The following is a 15,870-nucleotide window of genomic DNA, read 5'->3' as shown; positions in this document are numbered from 1 at the left end:
ATTAGAAAGCAAAGGTGCCACTGTCTCCTTCATCCATGGGGATAATTTCAGATTTTGGAATATTTTGGATTTTGGAATTCCAGATAAGAGAGACTCAATCGTGGTTAAACTTTTTGGTAAGACACTAATGTTTTAGCATTGCAATTCCTAGGTTTCCTCTTCTCAGTTCTGTCTGTAGGAATGAGTGCTTTAGATCTGGTTAACACTATGAAGAGTAGAGATTAAATAATTTTATTTGTTTTACTGATGTGGATGGTTTCTTATGTTTAAGTTGGGTTTTTTTTGGTGTGCTTTCCTCCCCTGTTCCGCACAACCTGGCAAATGCAAAGCTACTCCTTATAGTCCATGTGTTCCTTAACATTTCCTGCACCTTGTAGCTTCATTTGTAACAAAAAGCAAAACTTGAAAAAACAGACTTCAATTCATAATTATTTTCTGAATAAACTGTACTTTTAATATATCAAACACGATATTTTTATGCCAAGTCAAGGTATACATAATGCAGTTTACCTTCCCAAAGTGACTTTCAATTTGTAAATGGTGCTAAGGTTATATTTCTCAATTTCCCCCAAATATCTGGGGGGGGGGGAGGTTGCCAAAAAATGAGGAATTTATTTTCTCTCCACAGCTTCAAAGTGTCTGGAAATTGTATATCTCTACTTCTGTGATAGAACAGGTAACTGGATCCATCCCCCAACCCAGCACTTTCTACCTTACTCCTCTTGGCAGACCCTTGGGTTCAACTAAAGGAAGGTTTGTTGTTGTTGTTGTGTGCCTTCAAGTAATTTCCAACTTATGGTGACCCTAAGGCAACCCTATTGTGGGGTTTTCTTAGCAAGTTTCTTCAGAGGGGGTTTGCCATTGCCATCCTCTGAGACTGAAGGAGAGTGACTTGCCCAAGGTCTCCCAGTGAGTTTTTACATGGCCAAGCCAGGATTCAAACCCTGGTCTCCAGAGTCATAGCCTAATGCTCAAACCACAACACCATACTGTACTAGGAAAGCAAATTGTGTAGACAGATGCTAACTCAGTTTCAACAAACCAGAAGCTCATTTCTGAAGAGCAACTGTGTCGACTCCAGAATCCATACACTCCCATTTGGCAGGCACCATCCCAATTAATCCTTTGTCATCCCAATTTTTCAGCTACTTTCAAAATCTCCCAGGCTCTATCCATCTCCCACTTTCCCCCTTTTTCCTCAGCTTGCATCAAGTGTTGCAAACTGAGTTCCAAATGCACAAGTAGTTTGCACTCACTTAACTCAAAAGGGAGGAGAAGAGGAGGGACAGAGTCTTGTCCTTCCCAGTAGGCTCAAGCAAAAGCAAACTGCTCCAGCTTCTCCTAGCTTGTTAATTCTTCCTTAGTAATAGCTTTTGCTATCTTGACCACACTCTGATGTTGCTTGGCCACATTTTCCAGTTTTCATCTGTGAAAGGTTGGAGGGTAAGTTGTTTGTCAGTTATGATGACCCTAAGGCAAGTTTATCACAGGGTTTTCTTGGCAAGATTTGTTCAGATATGTTTGCCTTTGCCTTCCTCTGTGGCTGAGAAACCATTCCCTGCCCAAGGTCACCCAGTGGGTTCCTGTGGCCGAGTGGGGATTTGAACCCTGGTCTCTCAGTGTCCTAGCTCAACACTCAAATCACTTCATCAAAACTCCATGGGGAAGGCAGAATTCTTATGGGGGGGGCACTGCCCTTGTTTTTCCCACCCCACCCCATGCATGGGGTACTAAAGGGATCATAACTGTAGTACTCCATGCATTCCCAAAACCTACTCCTTTGCAAGAGCCAAGAGGACAAATGGAGTTGGGGGGGGGGGGGAGTTCTCCTGTGCTAGCACTCAAGAGTCAGAACAACATTGCACTTGGGCCAATGGATTTAATAAATCTTCTGTTTTAAAAATAAATAAACAAAAAGTCGACCGTGAGCCAGAGGTGTGCCTATAACCGGTGTAGACTACCTTGCACATCCCTTCTCATTTCTTACATCAGGAGCCCTTACATACAATACTCTTTGTGGCTCCAAGAGCTCTCCAGTTCAAAATACTATATTTTATTTTTGGACTTAAAAGGGAATTGCCACATCCAGAAGACACAAACCTCTCCCTAAACCAACATACAGAGAGGGAGCAACTGTCAAAGATGAGAAGGTCACATCAGCTTCCCTCTGGAGATCTTTGGGGAGGGACCCACATCTCTTCTGCAAACACACACACACACACCCTCTAAGAGGCATCTTCACTATGTTTTCAACCTCCCTTGGCCCACTGTAAGCCAGGTGGATCTATTTTTACGACAAGAAGTGATCCAGGAGTTACTTTCTGTTCACTTCCTATTATTTCCTCTTTAAAAAGTCCTCTGCTGGGCCTAAAATGTCCAGAAGCTGAAATATAGTGACATGCACCCAGAGGCATTTGAGTGGGAAAATAGTATGGGAATACCAAAGTGGCCTTGGGGGTCCAACCACATGGGGGCCACACACAGGTCATACTCACTTTACTGCATATGAGAGGCCTTCTAGTGTCTTCTGCAAAAACATTAAACGTTATGTCATTTTAAGTTTTTTAAAAATGATGGTGGGATTATTTTGGGAAGAAGCACAGTCTATGACAGGTCCAAGGGAGGAACTATCACCCCCCCCCCCAGACCCACCAAAGTTGCCCATCCCTGTTTTATACAAAGATCATCTGCATGCAGAAATGTATCAGAATTTGTAATCCAATGCTAGAGCTGAGCATGATTCACTCACTGAAATCAACTCATTGAAGCACCTGTAGCTCTGTATGCACCGTAGGCTATGCGTGAATCCAGGAGTGTGAGCCAAGGTCTCCTAAGATCATGGTAGGGGCAGCATCTCAACCAGGAGCTTTTTGGTTTACAGCTCTGCTCCTACACTACATTAACTCTAATAGTTTCCTTCCTCCAGAGCTCCTTCATGTGTAAGACAGCCCAAGACCGAGATAAGCCCTCCAGAAGTCCTAGACTAAAACGTTCACAATCCCTGACTATTAACCATGTTAACTAGGGCATATGGGAGTTGCAGTCCAAAAGATCTCAAGGGCACCAGGTTGCCCACCCTTGCATTGTAGACCATAGCAGATCTTATCCACTGTCCTGAACATTATTCTTTGTCTCCAGTGTGGGTTCTCTCATGCTTATTAAGGATTGTTCTCCTAATGAAGCCTTTGCCACAGTCTGAGCATTTAAAGGGTTTCTCTCCTGTGTGGGTTCTCTCGTGCACGATGAGGCTCGAGCTCTGGTTGAACCCTTTCCCACAATCCGAACACTTGTAAGGCTTCTCTTCGGTGTGGATTCTCTCGTGCCTGATGAGGCTTGATTTGTCGCTGAAACTTTTGTCACAGGCCCCACAGCTGTAGGGCTTCTCGCCTGTGTGGATTCTCTCATGTTTAATGAGACTCGACCTGTCGCTGAAGCTCTTTCCGCAGTCAGAGCATTTGTAAGGCTTCTCCCCGGTGTGGGTCCTCTCATGGTTAGTCAGGTTGGATTTCCTGTTGAAACTTTTCCCACAGAAAGAACAGTCGTAAGGTTTCTCTCCTGTGTGGGTTCCCTCATGCCTTATAAGATGTGATCGGCTACTGAAGCTTTTCCCACAGTGTGAACATTTGAACGGCTTTACTCCTGTATGAATCCTTTCATGTGTCAGAAGGTGTGACCTTCGAACAAAGCATTTCCCACAGTTTGAACACTTATATGGTTTGTCCCCTCTGTGGGCTCTCTCGTGCTTATTAAGGCTTGATTTGTCACTAAAGGGTCTCCGGCAGTGAGAACAGTTATAGGGTTTTTCTCCTGTATGAATTCTCCTGTGAATGACCAGGCTTGAATTCTGATTAAATCCCTTGCCACAGTCTGGACATTTAAACGGTTTGAGACCAGTGTGTTTCATGTCATGAATAAGAAGATTTGATTTATGAACAAAGCCTTTCCCACACAGTGTGCAGCAGTATGGTTTCTCTCCCCTGTGAGTTCTCTCATGTGCAAGAAGGCTTGCGTTCTGAATAAATCTTTTGTCACAGGCCGAGCATTTAAACATCCTCTGTTCTCTGTGGATCCTCTCGTGCCGTACCAGGGTAGAACTCTGATTAAACCTTTTCCCACACTCCAGGCATTTATAAGGCCTCTGCTCCGTGTGGCTCCTCTCGTGCCTGATAAGGCTGGAGCTCTGGTTGAACCTTTTGCCACAGGAGGAGCAACTGTAGGGTTTTTCTCCTGTGTGCTTTCGCTTATGTCTAATAAGGCTGGAGCCGTCACTGAAACTGTTCCCACACTCAGAGCAGCGGAATGGCTTTTCTCCAGTGTGGATTCTCTCGTGTGTGCGAAGGTTGGATCTTTTCATGAAACTTTTCGCACAGCGTGAGCACTTGTGTGGTTTTTCAGCCATGCTTTGATTCTCATGCTTGATAAGGTCTGGTTTATCACTGAAGTTTTTCCCACAGCCAGAGTAATATGGTAGTTCTCCTGCAAAGATTCTTTCATGCCCATCTCCTGTCAAAATAAACAGAGAACTATAATGCCAATCTTGACCTGATCACTGGCAAACTATTAGTGGCATGTGTGTGTGCATGTGTGTATCACTGTACCTCCAAGTGACTCCATGAATTTCATAATGTTTTCTTAGGTAAGGAATCTTTGCCAGTTCCTTCCTCTAAAATATAGCCTGCAGCACATGTCATTCATTGGCAGTCTGCCATCCAAATACTAAGCAGGGCTGACCCTGCTTAGCTTCCCAGATCAGACAGGATCTGGCACCTTTAGCATATTTAGGTTTTATATTAATGGCATACACATATGAAAGATACCCCTACACCTGCATATGTCTATTTTTGATGGCTGCAGAGGTGGGTATTCCTTTTCTTCCTTTACAAGGACAAATTCCTTTCCCTAGGCCTACTGCATTGCTGCTAAAGCCCCTTATCCACAGCCATTTGTGCCTGGATGAGAACAGGGCAAATTACACTACAATGAGCCATGTCAGATTGCAGGCTGAATATGGAACATTCCGCATAAACACTAAAATAAACCACTGCTGAGAAACAAAATATTGGACTGGATGGGCCTCTTGGTTCAACCCAGCATTTCATCAATGAAAGCCCTGATAAGATTCAGTGAACATTTTAACTGCACTCACCTGACTGGGCCCCTTTGAACATTCCACCTGCCTCTGAAACCTGGCGGTAAGGGACATAGGGATCCTCTTCTTGTTCCAGTTTTATTATCACATCTGGAAGCTCTGAGCAAGGAGACAAAAGGGAAGAAGATGACAGAAGTGCTTCTCTGATGGAGACAGATGGTTGTCAGTGACACACATTCCCAACGCCCTACTAGTTCTAAAAGTTACTAACAAGCATTACTGATATCCTGATTCCAAGAGTTTGTCCAGACTTTTCTGTTTACCTGAGCCATAGTCTGTTGGGATCTCCCTTTCTTTGGAAACAGGCTCTGGAATCCAAGGGTCTCCTCCATGGATCACTTCTGATTTAGGAACAGAAAATTCTGCTTGGAAAGAAAAGAAAAAGAGGAAATCAGAAACATTTTGATAACTGGTACCTTTTTGACTGGTAAGTGCTGATCACCTGTTCATTCCATCATTCCACCCACTTTGGCATTGCTTTTCAGTGGTGGAAGGTGTCATGTCCAGCAGCATATGAAGTTCATTAATTTAGGCTTCAGTAGTTAAAAAACATATAAATGTAAGGTAAAAATGAGAGAGCTAGTGTGCCGTAGTTAGGGTTGCCATAATTCTGGACCTCAAAACTGGGACAAATGTAGGACAAAAGTAGGACAAAGTTTTCAAATGTAGTACATATTTTGTAAAAATGGAGGACACGCAAAAAATGATGCTTTTTTAAAAGTGTTAATATAAATGCATGTTTCTTAGGCATGATCAAAATGGAGGACATTTTGACATTGTTCCTAGACAGATGGCAAAAATAGACTTCCCTTTCTGGCCAACCTGCCTCCCCCATTCCAAACAGCACATTTGGGCATTGAAGAGGAGGAAGAGTGGAAAAGGCAGAGGAGGAGGAAGAGGAGAAGAAGGAGAAGGAAGAAGAGGAGGAAGTAGAGAGGAAGAAGAAGGGGAGGAAGAGGGGAAGAAGAGGAGGAGGAGAAGAAGAGGAGGAGGAGGAAGATGAAGAAGAAGGAGAGGAAAAGGAGGAAGAAGGGGAGGAAGGAGCAGAGGAGGAAGAAGAAGAGGAGGAAAAAGATGAAGAAGAAGGGGAGGAAGAGGAGGAGGAAGAGGAGAAGAAGAAGGGGAGGAGGAGGAAGAAGAGGAAGTAGAGAGGAAGAAGAAGGGAAGGAAGAGGGGAAGAGGAGGAGGAGGAGGAGAAGAGAAGGAGAAGAAGAGGAGGAGGAAGAAGAAGATGAAGAAGGGGAGGAAAAGGAGGAAGAAGGAAGAGGAAGAAGGGGAGGAAGAAAAGGAGGAGGAGAGGAGGAAGAAGAAGAGGAGGAAAAAGATGAAGAAGAAAGGAAGAGGAGGAGGAAGAAAAGGAGGAGGAGAGGAGGCAGAAGGAGTAGGAGAAAGAGGAAAGGCTCTTTCCCCTGCCTGGCTTTCTCCGCCGGCGACGGAAGAAGCCAGGGAAGGGAGTGGGGCCTCGCTGAAGCGAAGCCCCAAACCTCTGCCTGGCTTTCTCCGTTGCCAGGGGAGGAAGCCAGGGAAGGGAATGGGGCCTCGCTTTCCCTGCCTCACTTCCCTCCGCGCGCGCGCGCCTGCCACTGCCCCTACTGAGGCCTGGGCTGGGCAGTGTTCAAGCCCTCGCCTTGGAGGCGAGGAAGGCGAGCTGGAGGAGGAGGTGGGTTGGCGCCGCAGCAGCCGCATTAGCGGCAGCGGCAATGGCCGGAGCGGGCCCCCAAACAGGGGACCAGGCACGGGTGGGGGCCCAAACCGGACCGTGACCGGGAGGGCCCCCCAAAACCGTGCTGGTCATGGGGGGGCCGTGCTATGGCAACCCTAGCGTAGTGATACGAGGACTGAGATCACAGATTCCCAACTCAACCATGAATCTCACTGGGTGATCTTGGGCAAGTGGCATGCTCTCAGCCTCAGTGGAAGGTAATGGCACACCTCTTCTGAACAAATCTTACCAAGAAAACGCCATGATATGATGATATGTGAAGAAAACCTGTTAGTCACCATAAATCAGAAATGACTTGAAGGCACACAACAAGTTAAAATTCAGAAAACCTTTATGGGATTATTTATTTATCTGGTAAACCACTTTGGAAACTATTTTAAATAATGATAGATATATTCTGGGTTTTCTTTAGATCATATCAATTAGAACTGATCAAAATACAAATAATATTAAAGTACAATTGGCCCTCAGTATCCAAGGATTCTTTATCCATGGATTCAAGCATCCACAGCTTGAAAATATTCCTCAAAAATATACATTCCAATCTTGATTTTGTCACTCTATATAAGGGACACCATGGCACTATGCCACTGTATTTAATGGGGATATTTTAAAATCCACAGATTTTGGTATTCCTGAGAAGGTCCTGGAACCAAACCCCAGCGGATACCAAGGGCCCACTCATAAATAATTTTCAAATAAAGAATAGAAGACAAGATCCTGTGTGTATGCTGAGACTGCCCTGCGTATGGGGTGGCTTTGTGAACAGTCAGTGTGATCTAGTGGACAGAGTCTCACATAAACAAAGTTTCCAGTACAATTCTTAACCACACTGAAGGCACCACTCTATGCCTGAGATTTTGCAGCAGTGAGTTTCACAGCTCAATAGCTTTGTAATAATTGCTTTAGGTTTATCTGTCCTGAACCTCCCACCATTCAGCTTCATTGCATGGCCCAAGTTGTAGGATCACAAGTGAGCCAGAAAAACTTCTTTCTATTCATGTCTCCACACTCTGCATAATTGTATATGTCTCTATCACGTCCTCCTTTAGTCATGATTTTCTGAACTTATACATACTCTCTAAAATCTTATACCAGCAGATACAAAAACACTAACTCTGGCATGGGCAGATGGGCAACCCAGTCCGATGGGTTGCGACTTCTGCAAGGAAAGCAATAACAGTACAGTGTGCCCACACCATACGTGGGCATGCCATATGCGGCTTTAATCTTAGGCGGAAAGCAAGCCCTGAAAGCAAGAATGTCACGTGTGCACAAGATGTGTGCACCACGACACACTTAGGAGCATTCGACCATTGTTTTAAATGGGGCTTGAGGATACTGTATACGTTTTTCCCTTTATGCAGGGTGTGTGTGTGTCCGGAACAGACACACACCCCTCCCTCCACATATAGGAAGGGCTCAGTGTACAAAGTAAACAAGAGAACTTGGATACCCCTCAAAAAACAATTTAATATTTATATGAATAGCTTTATAAGGTTCGAACGGATTGAAATCAATAACCCTCATATTCATTGCTACATAATTTAAATTCCTAGTATTATGCCCATATCACAGATGGTAATATGGGAGTATGGAGACTGAGACAAAGCAGCTTCCAAAGGCAATTTAGAGCAGTGTTTGCTTCTCAACCTATCTGATGAGGCAGACTGGCAAGTTTTTTCTCCATGTGCCACAAACTAGTACCATACTTGTGTATACTGATAAGAACTGTTTCTTTCTGATAGAAATTTGCCATGCACTAGCAACCAATGGCTCACATATCAACATCTCTCCATAGATCACCACTTTTAAATTTCATCTGCACTGCAAAAATAATGCAGTTTGACACCACTTTAACTGCGATGGCTCAGTGCTATGGAATCTTGGGATTTGGGGTTTGCTATGGCACCAGAGGGAAAGCTAAATAGCTCACAAAATTACAAATCCAGAATTCCATAGCATTGAGCCATGGCAGTTAAAGTGGTATCCAACTGCATTTATTCTGCAGATGCTGCTTCAGTCACATTGATCTAGAGAACTGATGGCCAGGATAACAGTTGAATTCAGGACAGTCTTTTTGTAGCTCATTCCTCCAGCTATAACACTTTCCTTTGTGCCCATTCAAGACAGGGCCATAAGTCTCCCAGTCCCAAAATAGAGACACTGACAATAGTTTTGCATGCCTTCACAGAACCTGTCTCTCACCTGAATGGGACCCTGGGAAATTCTCATTTTCCTCTGATCCTTGATTATTCGGGACCCATGGTACCTCTTCTTCATCTTCAAGTTTCACTGTCACACTAGGAAAGTCTGATCAAGGGAAAAGAAAGAGGTTTGAAAAAGAACATACTAGTGAGGTTTTTAATACTTAGGGAAAGAGTGAATCAATAATAATAATAATAATAATAATAATAATGCAATTAAAGTAAAATAGAGAATGTTAGTAGCCAATTTCCAAATGGAATCCCATAAAGAATTTAAAACATAGTGTTTTAACAGAGGGGTGGGCAGTCAGCAGGCTTCTTGGATCTACTTTTTTACTCATGATCCTCCAACTAGAGTATGGTGCAAAGAGACCCAGTGCCTGTCCTCCATTAACATATGGTCCACAACAGATTACATGGAAGGGAAAACACACAAAATGAATTTCAAGACAGAGAAATATAATGTACTGCACTTAGGCAGAAAAAATGAAATGCATAGATATAGGATGGGGGACACCTGGCTTAAGGAGACTACATGTGAAAAGGATCTAGCAGTCCTAGTAGACCACAAGTTGAACATGAGTCATCAGTGTAATGTGGTTGCTATCAAGGCCAATGCAATTTTAGGCTGAATCAATAGAAGTATAGTGTCTAGATCAAGGGAAGTAACAGTGCTACTCTGTTATACTTTGGTCAGGCCTCACCTGGAATACTATGTCCAGTTCTGGGCACCACAATTCAAAAAGCATGTTGACAAACTGGAGAGTGTCCAAGGGAGGGTAACTAAAATGGTGAATGGTCTGGAAATCATGCCCTATCAGGAGAGATTTAGGGAACTGGGTATGTTTAGCCTGGTGAAGACATTAAGGAGTGACATGATAGCAATGTTTAAATATGTGAAGAGATGTGATATTGAGGATGGAGCAAGCTTGTTTTCTACTGCTCCAGAGAACAGGACCCAGAGCAATGGATGCAAGCTACAGGAAAAGAGTCCACTTAAACATTAGGAAGACCTTCTTGACAGTAAGGGCTGTTGGATTGTGGAACACTCTTCCTCGGAGAGTGGTGGAGTCTCCTTCCTTGGAGGTCTTTAAACAGAAGCTGGATGACCATTTGTGTGGAGTGAACTTTAGCATCAGTACTTTTCTGTCCTTTTAATATGTGACTTGCAAGCATTCATTCACTGACCTAGTAAGACTCCTTTGATTGTGAGTTCCTGAGAATGGGGTTGGACTGGATGGCCCTTGTGGTCTTTCCAACTCTATGATTCTATGAATGGACCGCTTGTCATAAAAAATGAGGGATTCTCATCCCTGGTCTGAATGGACAAACCAGTTTTGGTCAGAGTACATTTCACTCATCTAGAAGGTGGAGGCAAAACATCAAAACTATGATTCCAGCCAGGCACAAACACCCTTCAGGGCTTAAAAAAGACAACAGCAATCTTCTGAGCACTCATTCTAACTTCCAAACTTCTGTTCTGGTAGTCAAGGTCTGCTGTCTCAGCCCAGGATTTCCTCTGCCCCATTCTGGATTCGCCCCTTTTCACTTGCTGCCCCTCACTCCTGGAACCTTCTTCCCCCACAAGCAAGAGCCATCACTTCTTTAACCAGCTTCAAAACGGAGTTGAAAACCATCCTGTTCAGAGAAGCCTTCCCAGGCATTGCATAATTGTCTTTTACTATCTGATGTTCTTTTGGTGCCTGTTTATCAAACCATTTCCTGTATTGCTACGTACTGTATATGTATTATCCTACTTGAGAGTATGTATTTTCCCTGGAAGAAGATTAACCATCCATTATGAAGCCAAGCCCTCCCTCCAGTCCATCTGCCTTGGTCCAGGCCTCGGAGGTAGAGAGGAACTGCTGGACCTCTTACCCTTTCCCTCCACCACTCCCTTCTCCTTCTGTGTCATGTCTTTTTAGATTGTAAGCCCGAGGGCAGGGAACCGTCTAACTAAAAAGATTGTATGTACAGCGTTGTGTAAATTTACAGCGCTTCATAAATAAAGGTTAATAAATAATAATAATAATAATAATAATAATAATAATAATAATAATAACAAACAGGAATTAAATCCTTACCCAGAGAGGCCATGTTCCTCTGATTCTCTTTCAGAAGCACCAGGATGAAATTTCATCAATTTGCAATCAGCCGCAACTTGTCGCTCCTTCAAGGGACACAGTCAGCTGCATCCTCAAAAATTACCTTGAAACAAAAGAACACATTTGTCCACTTGGAATACAGAGAGTCTGTGCAAACCTGTAAAATGCTCTATATTGTGGAGCATCATTAATCCATTATCATCATCATCATCATTACTGTTTATAAAGCGCCATAAATTTGCATGGCACTTGACAGGCATCATCAAAACAGCATATAACCTGCCAATAGCATACAATCTAAAAGTCATAAAATACAAACTATACAAAGTTAAGCAATTAAAATATAGAACTGTCAAAACAGATAAGACATACAGTAAAATCTAAATTATAAAACAATATTAAATTTGAGTACCGAATGCTTCTGAGAAGAAGGAAGTCTTTAATCCAGATTTAAAGCTAGACAGAGAAGAGATAGTCCGCAGATGTTTAGGGAGGCAGTTCCAGAAGTATGGTGCAGCAACTGAAAAAGGTTGAAGTGAGCAAAGGAAAAAGAAACCCTTGGTGTGGTAAGAAGACCCAACTGGACCGCAAATCTCGAACAGGTTGGTAAGATGAAATAAGGACTAACAAATAAGGGAGAGCTAGGTTGTGTAAAGCTTTAAACCCTGGGATACTTTATCGGCGTCTAAAACCTAATATGGCTAAGACAGAACTACCCATCTTTCCTCCAAAATCTACTTTACTTTCTATCACAGTCAATAATGTTCCCGTTCATCCTGTGAAGGAAGCAGAGAGCCGTGGCTTTATTTTTTATTCTTCTTCATCCTTTGCTCCTCAGATTCCAGCTGTAGCCAGGTCATGCCAATTTTTTCTTTATAATATTGCTAAAGTTGGACATTTTCTATCGGCTTCTGCTAAAACCTTAGTTCATGCCCTACTTATTTCCTGCCTCGACTACTGCAGTCTTCTTTTGGCGGGGCTCCCATTGTCCAATCTTACTCCTCTGATTTTCATTCAATATCCTGCTGCTAAGATTATCTTTTCAACTTGTCACTCGGATCATGTCACCCCACTTCTGGCATTTCTTCACTGGCTACCCATTCCTTTTAGGATTCAATACAAGTTCCTTCTCTTAACGTTTAAAGCTTTACGCAACCTAGTTCCCTCTTAACCCTTGATTCTCGCCATCCTGTACTGCAAACATCTGCGGACTATCTTTTCTCTTCTTAGTTCTAAATCTAAATTAAAGACTTTCTTGTTCTCTAAAGTATTTTAATATTGTTTTAAAATATTAAATTTGATTATATCTATTAGTTGTTTTTACAGTTTGTATTTTAACTACATAACTTCCTTAATTGTGTACAGTTTATATTTTATGATTTTTAGATTGTAAGCCATTGGCAGGCTATATGGTGTTTTGATGACGCCTCTAAAGTTCCATGCAAATGTATTGTGCAGTATAAATAAACATTAATCATCATCATCATCTCAGTTAGTCTAAAAGGTACTTCAAGATCTCTTTGCATACAAGTTTGAGTTTTGGCACTGGCAAGCCCCCTCTGATGAAATTCGCATCATCATCAACAGCATCATGAAGCATCATGAACCTATCTTCCAAGAAAACCTCATCCCAGGTTCACTGCCTTAAGGTCACCATAAGTTGGAAATGGCTTGATGGTTCACAATACCCACAAACACACAAAACCTATATGTAGAGAGATCTTGTAACACCTCTGAGACTAACTGAAATAAAGAAGTCGACAGCCTGAGCTTTCCTTAGATGCATACTCTATTATTATTATTATTATTATTATTATTCAAAGATTTAGCCATGTTAGTCTGTAAAATCAGTATGTAGAGATCTTGTAGCACCTTTGAGAGTAACTGAAAGAAAGAAGTTGACAGCATGAGCCTTCCTAGACTTAACTCTTCCTCAGATGCATATTATTATCATTATTCAAAAATATAACCCTGTTAGTCTATAGAATCAGTATGTAGAGATATCTTGTAGCACCTTTGGGACTCTCTGAAAGAAAGAAGTTGGCAGCATGAGCTTTCCTAGATTCAAATCTACTTCCTCAGATGCATTTAGTGGAGTGGAAATCCAGGGACAGAGTTATATTGGTGTGTGAGAATGTCAATTCAAGTTCAAAATCCTTTGTATATGGAAATGAAGTCACAAGTGCAGTGTTAATGATGGCCATTGGTGAGCTAAGGTAGGTGAGGAGAATAGATGACTGTGGGAAACAGGCAGCGATGTGAGAAACAGGTCAAAAGTGCCCCCATGAAGATAGGGGTTAGACAGTGTTGAAATGTGTATAGTGTAGTGTGCCAGACCCACATACGTGGTATTTGTTGACGGTCTCCCATCTTACCCTTAACTGAGCTCACCCTGCTTAGCTTCCAAGAACAACTGAACAGTTGGTTTTGCCAGTCTTTTTCTCTTGAAAATAGAGCCTACAGCATCTGGGACGTGTTGGCAGTCTCCCCTCCAAGGACTAACCAAGGCTGACCCTGCTTAGCTTCCAAGAACAGATTGGATCTGATGCCTTTAGGGTCCTTTTTGCAAAAGGAGGGATGAGACAGACATCCTCAGCGGCTTCCAAAAGTCTCCCTTCCTTCTGGGCTGCCAATATCAAAACCTTGAGAAAGACTTTGCCCAAATCCTTACCCTTATTATTGTTGTTATTATTATTATTATTCTCCATTTGCCTATCTTTTAACTGTTTTTAATTTTGAATGTGTAATTGACTATTTGATGTTTATACTGGTGGACGGTTGGGGATTGCATAATTTATGATTATGTTATATTATGTATTTTTATCTTTTTACTGTAACCTGCCTCGATCTGCAGGGAGAAGCAGGATCATTATTATTATTATTATTATTATTATTATTATTATTATTCCAGCAAGCATTCCCCGTTTAAATTCCTATGGGCCTCCCTCCTCTCCTGTGGCAAAGAGGATGGGCTAATGGGGCTTTTAGTCTGTTTAATTTTTTGTATAATGTGTATGTGATTTTGATTTTATTGTCGTGTATTGTATTGTTTTTATCTATTGCTGTAAGCCGCTCTGATCTTGGGAAGGAGCGGGATACAAATAAAAAGTTTATTTATTATTATTTTATTATTATCCCGCTCTTTCCCCAGAACTGGGACCCAGAGCAGCTTCACCACATTAAAAGAACACAGTACAAATCATAGAAAAAGTGGCACATTAAAACAGAATTAAATCGCCTCAATATTAAACTATAGTTTCTTTCTTTCTTTTGTACGCCGCCTTTCTATGAGAAGGGACTCAAGGCAGCTTACAGATGATGAAAAAACATTTTAAAATTAAAAATTGCAATAAAATTTTAAAACAGTTAGAATCATCTATAAATAAAAACATTATAAAATGACATTAAACCCTTGCAAGAGCCAGTTCAGCTCACTCCACCAAGAGGGATCCCTCCCTGATCCTTTTGATAAAGGGATCCCAACAGCAAGTTGGGATCCACTGAGGAGCTTATGTTATGTATTTGTTATTTTTAAAGTTTTCTTTAACCCTATTTTTATTTTTAGATTGTTCATCAACAGATAGACAAGGGGAGAAAAAATGATGGTTAATCTGTTTTATTAAAAACAGGTTTTGGAAAGGTGCAGCTTTGCATGAGGAATACTTACCAGGGAGTAAGTCACTGGACTCAGTGGGGCTCCTCTTCTGGGGAAGCAGCCTTAGGAGCTGCAGGCTCCAAAGAAACTGCAGGTTAATAAGTGGATCTGTTGGCTTTTCCTATCCTTTTGAAACAAGGACGGAAGGAGGACAGAGGGACTGCATTTAGGATTGCACAGAGGGGACCATTATAGTTGATGCACCAAGAGGCACTTCTGCTTCCTGCCATGTGACTGAAGCCAAACCAGAAAGCTGCTGGGCTGGCACACGAAAACAAACATGAAAACCCAGAAATTGGGGCAGAGAGGTCTCAGAAAGTAAAGAGAGACTTAACCTATAACCAGTGGTTCTTAACTTTTGGGCCTCCAGATGTTTTGGACTTCAATTCCCAGAAGTCCCTGTCAGAATGCTCTTTGGAATTCTGGGAGTTGAAATCTCAAAAAATGTAGAGGACCAAAGGTTGAGAGAACCACTGCAAGTGTAAACAGTGATGCCCAAAGCTTGGTCTTCCCAAGTTGTTTTGGACTTCAGTTCCCAGAAGCCTCATCCAAACTTGGCCAACAGTCAGGAATTCTGGGAGCTGAAGTCCAAAACATCTGGAGACCAATGTTTCAGAACCACTGCAGACCTCCAGTTTTTCTGGCCTTCTGTTTCCAATAAATCTAGACAGACGTCCTTCAAATATTTTGGATTTCAGCTCCCAGAATCCACCATCATTGGCTGAATTGGTGGAGGCGTCTGGAGCACAATTCAGAGGGAAGATCCAAGTGTTGAGAATCCCTGATTTATGCCACATTCACACTACAGAATTATAGCAGTATTATTCCACTTTACTTGCCATGGCTCCATCCTACAGGAGTCCTGGGATTTGCAGTTTACAGAAGGACATTTCTTTCATTGCCTTTTTTTATTTAGACAGGGTTTTTAATATTGTATAATATTGTATTGCATTGTATTGTTTTGTGCGGGTCATTGACCGTAATAAATCTTATTATTATTATTATATAATCATGACACGGTGGTTTTTTAT

At 42.2% G+C, this 15,870-nt stretch overlaps 1 protein-coding gene across 1 annotated transcript; it reads right to left on the bottom strand.

Annotated features, from left to right (window-relative positions):
- Positions 1–1,612: 1,612 nt before the first annotated feature.
- Positions 1,613–14,990, bottom strand: LOC121921929 (zinc finger protein OZF-like). Its single transcript, XM_042450673.1, has 6 exons — positions 14,852–14,990; positions 11,164–11,287; positions 9,081–9,185; positions 5,413–5,511; positions 5,147–5,248; positions 1,613–4,503 (listed from the first exon to the last, which is right to left on the bottom strand). Exons 2-6 carry the CDS (start codon positions 11,174–11,176, stop codon positions 3,122–3,124), a joined length of 1,701 nt encoding a protein of 566 aa, XP_042306607.1. The 5' UTR covers positions 11,177–11,287; positions 14,852–14,990; the 3' UTR covers positions 1,613–3,121.
- Between the last annotated feature and the right edge of the window lie 880 nt (positions 14,991–15,870).

The sequence above is a fragment of the Sceloporus undulatus genome, chromosome 2 (assembly GCF_019175285.1).
Source record: "Sceloporus undulatus isolate JIND9_A2432 ecotype Alabama chromosome 2, SceUnd_v1.1, whole genome shotgun sequence".
Taxonomy (NCBI): domain Eukaryota; kingdom Metazoa; phylum Chordata; class Lepidosauria; order Squamata; family Phrynosomatidae; genus Sceloporus; species Sceloporus undulatus.
The sequence above is the reverse complement of the archived record's forward strand: the minus strand, read 5'-3'. Positions and strand labels throughout refer to the sequence as shown.

Coding starts and splice junctions, on each gene's coding strand:
- LOC121921929 (XM_042450673.1), bottom strand. Junction 5,512..9,080: donor TTTCCCAGGGTCCCATTCAG/GTGAGAGACAGG, acceptor CTTTCCAAGCAG/AATTTTCTGTTCCTAAATCA. Junction 4,504..5,146: donor GTTCAAAGGGGCCCAGTCAG/GTGAGTGCAGTT, acceptor TTATTTTGACAG/GAGATGGGCATGAAAGAATC.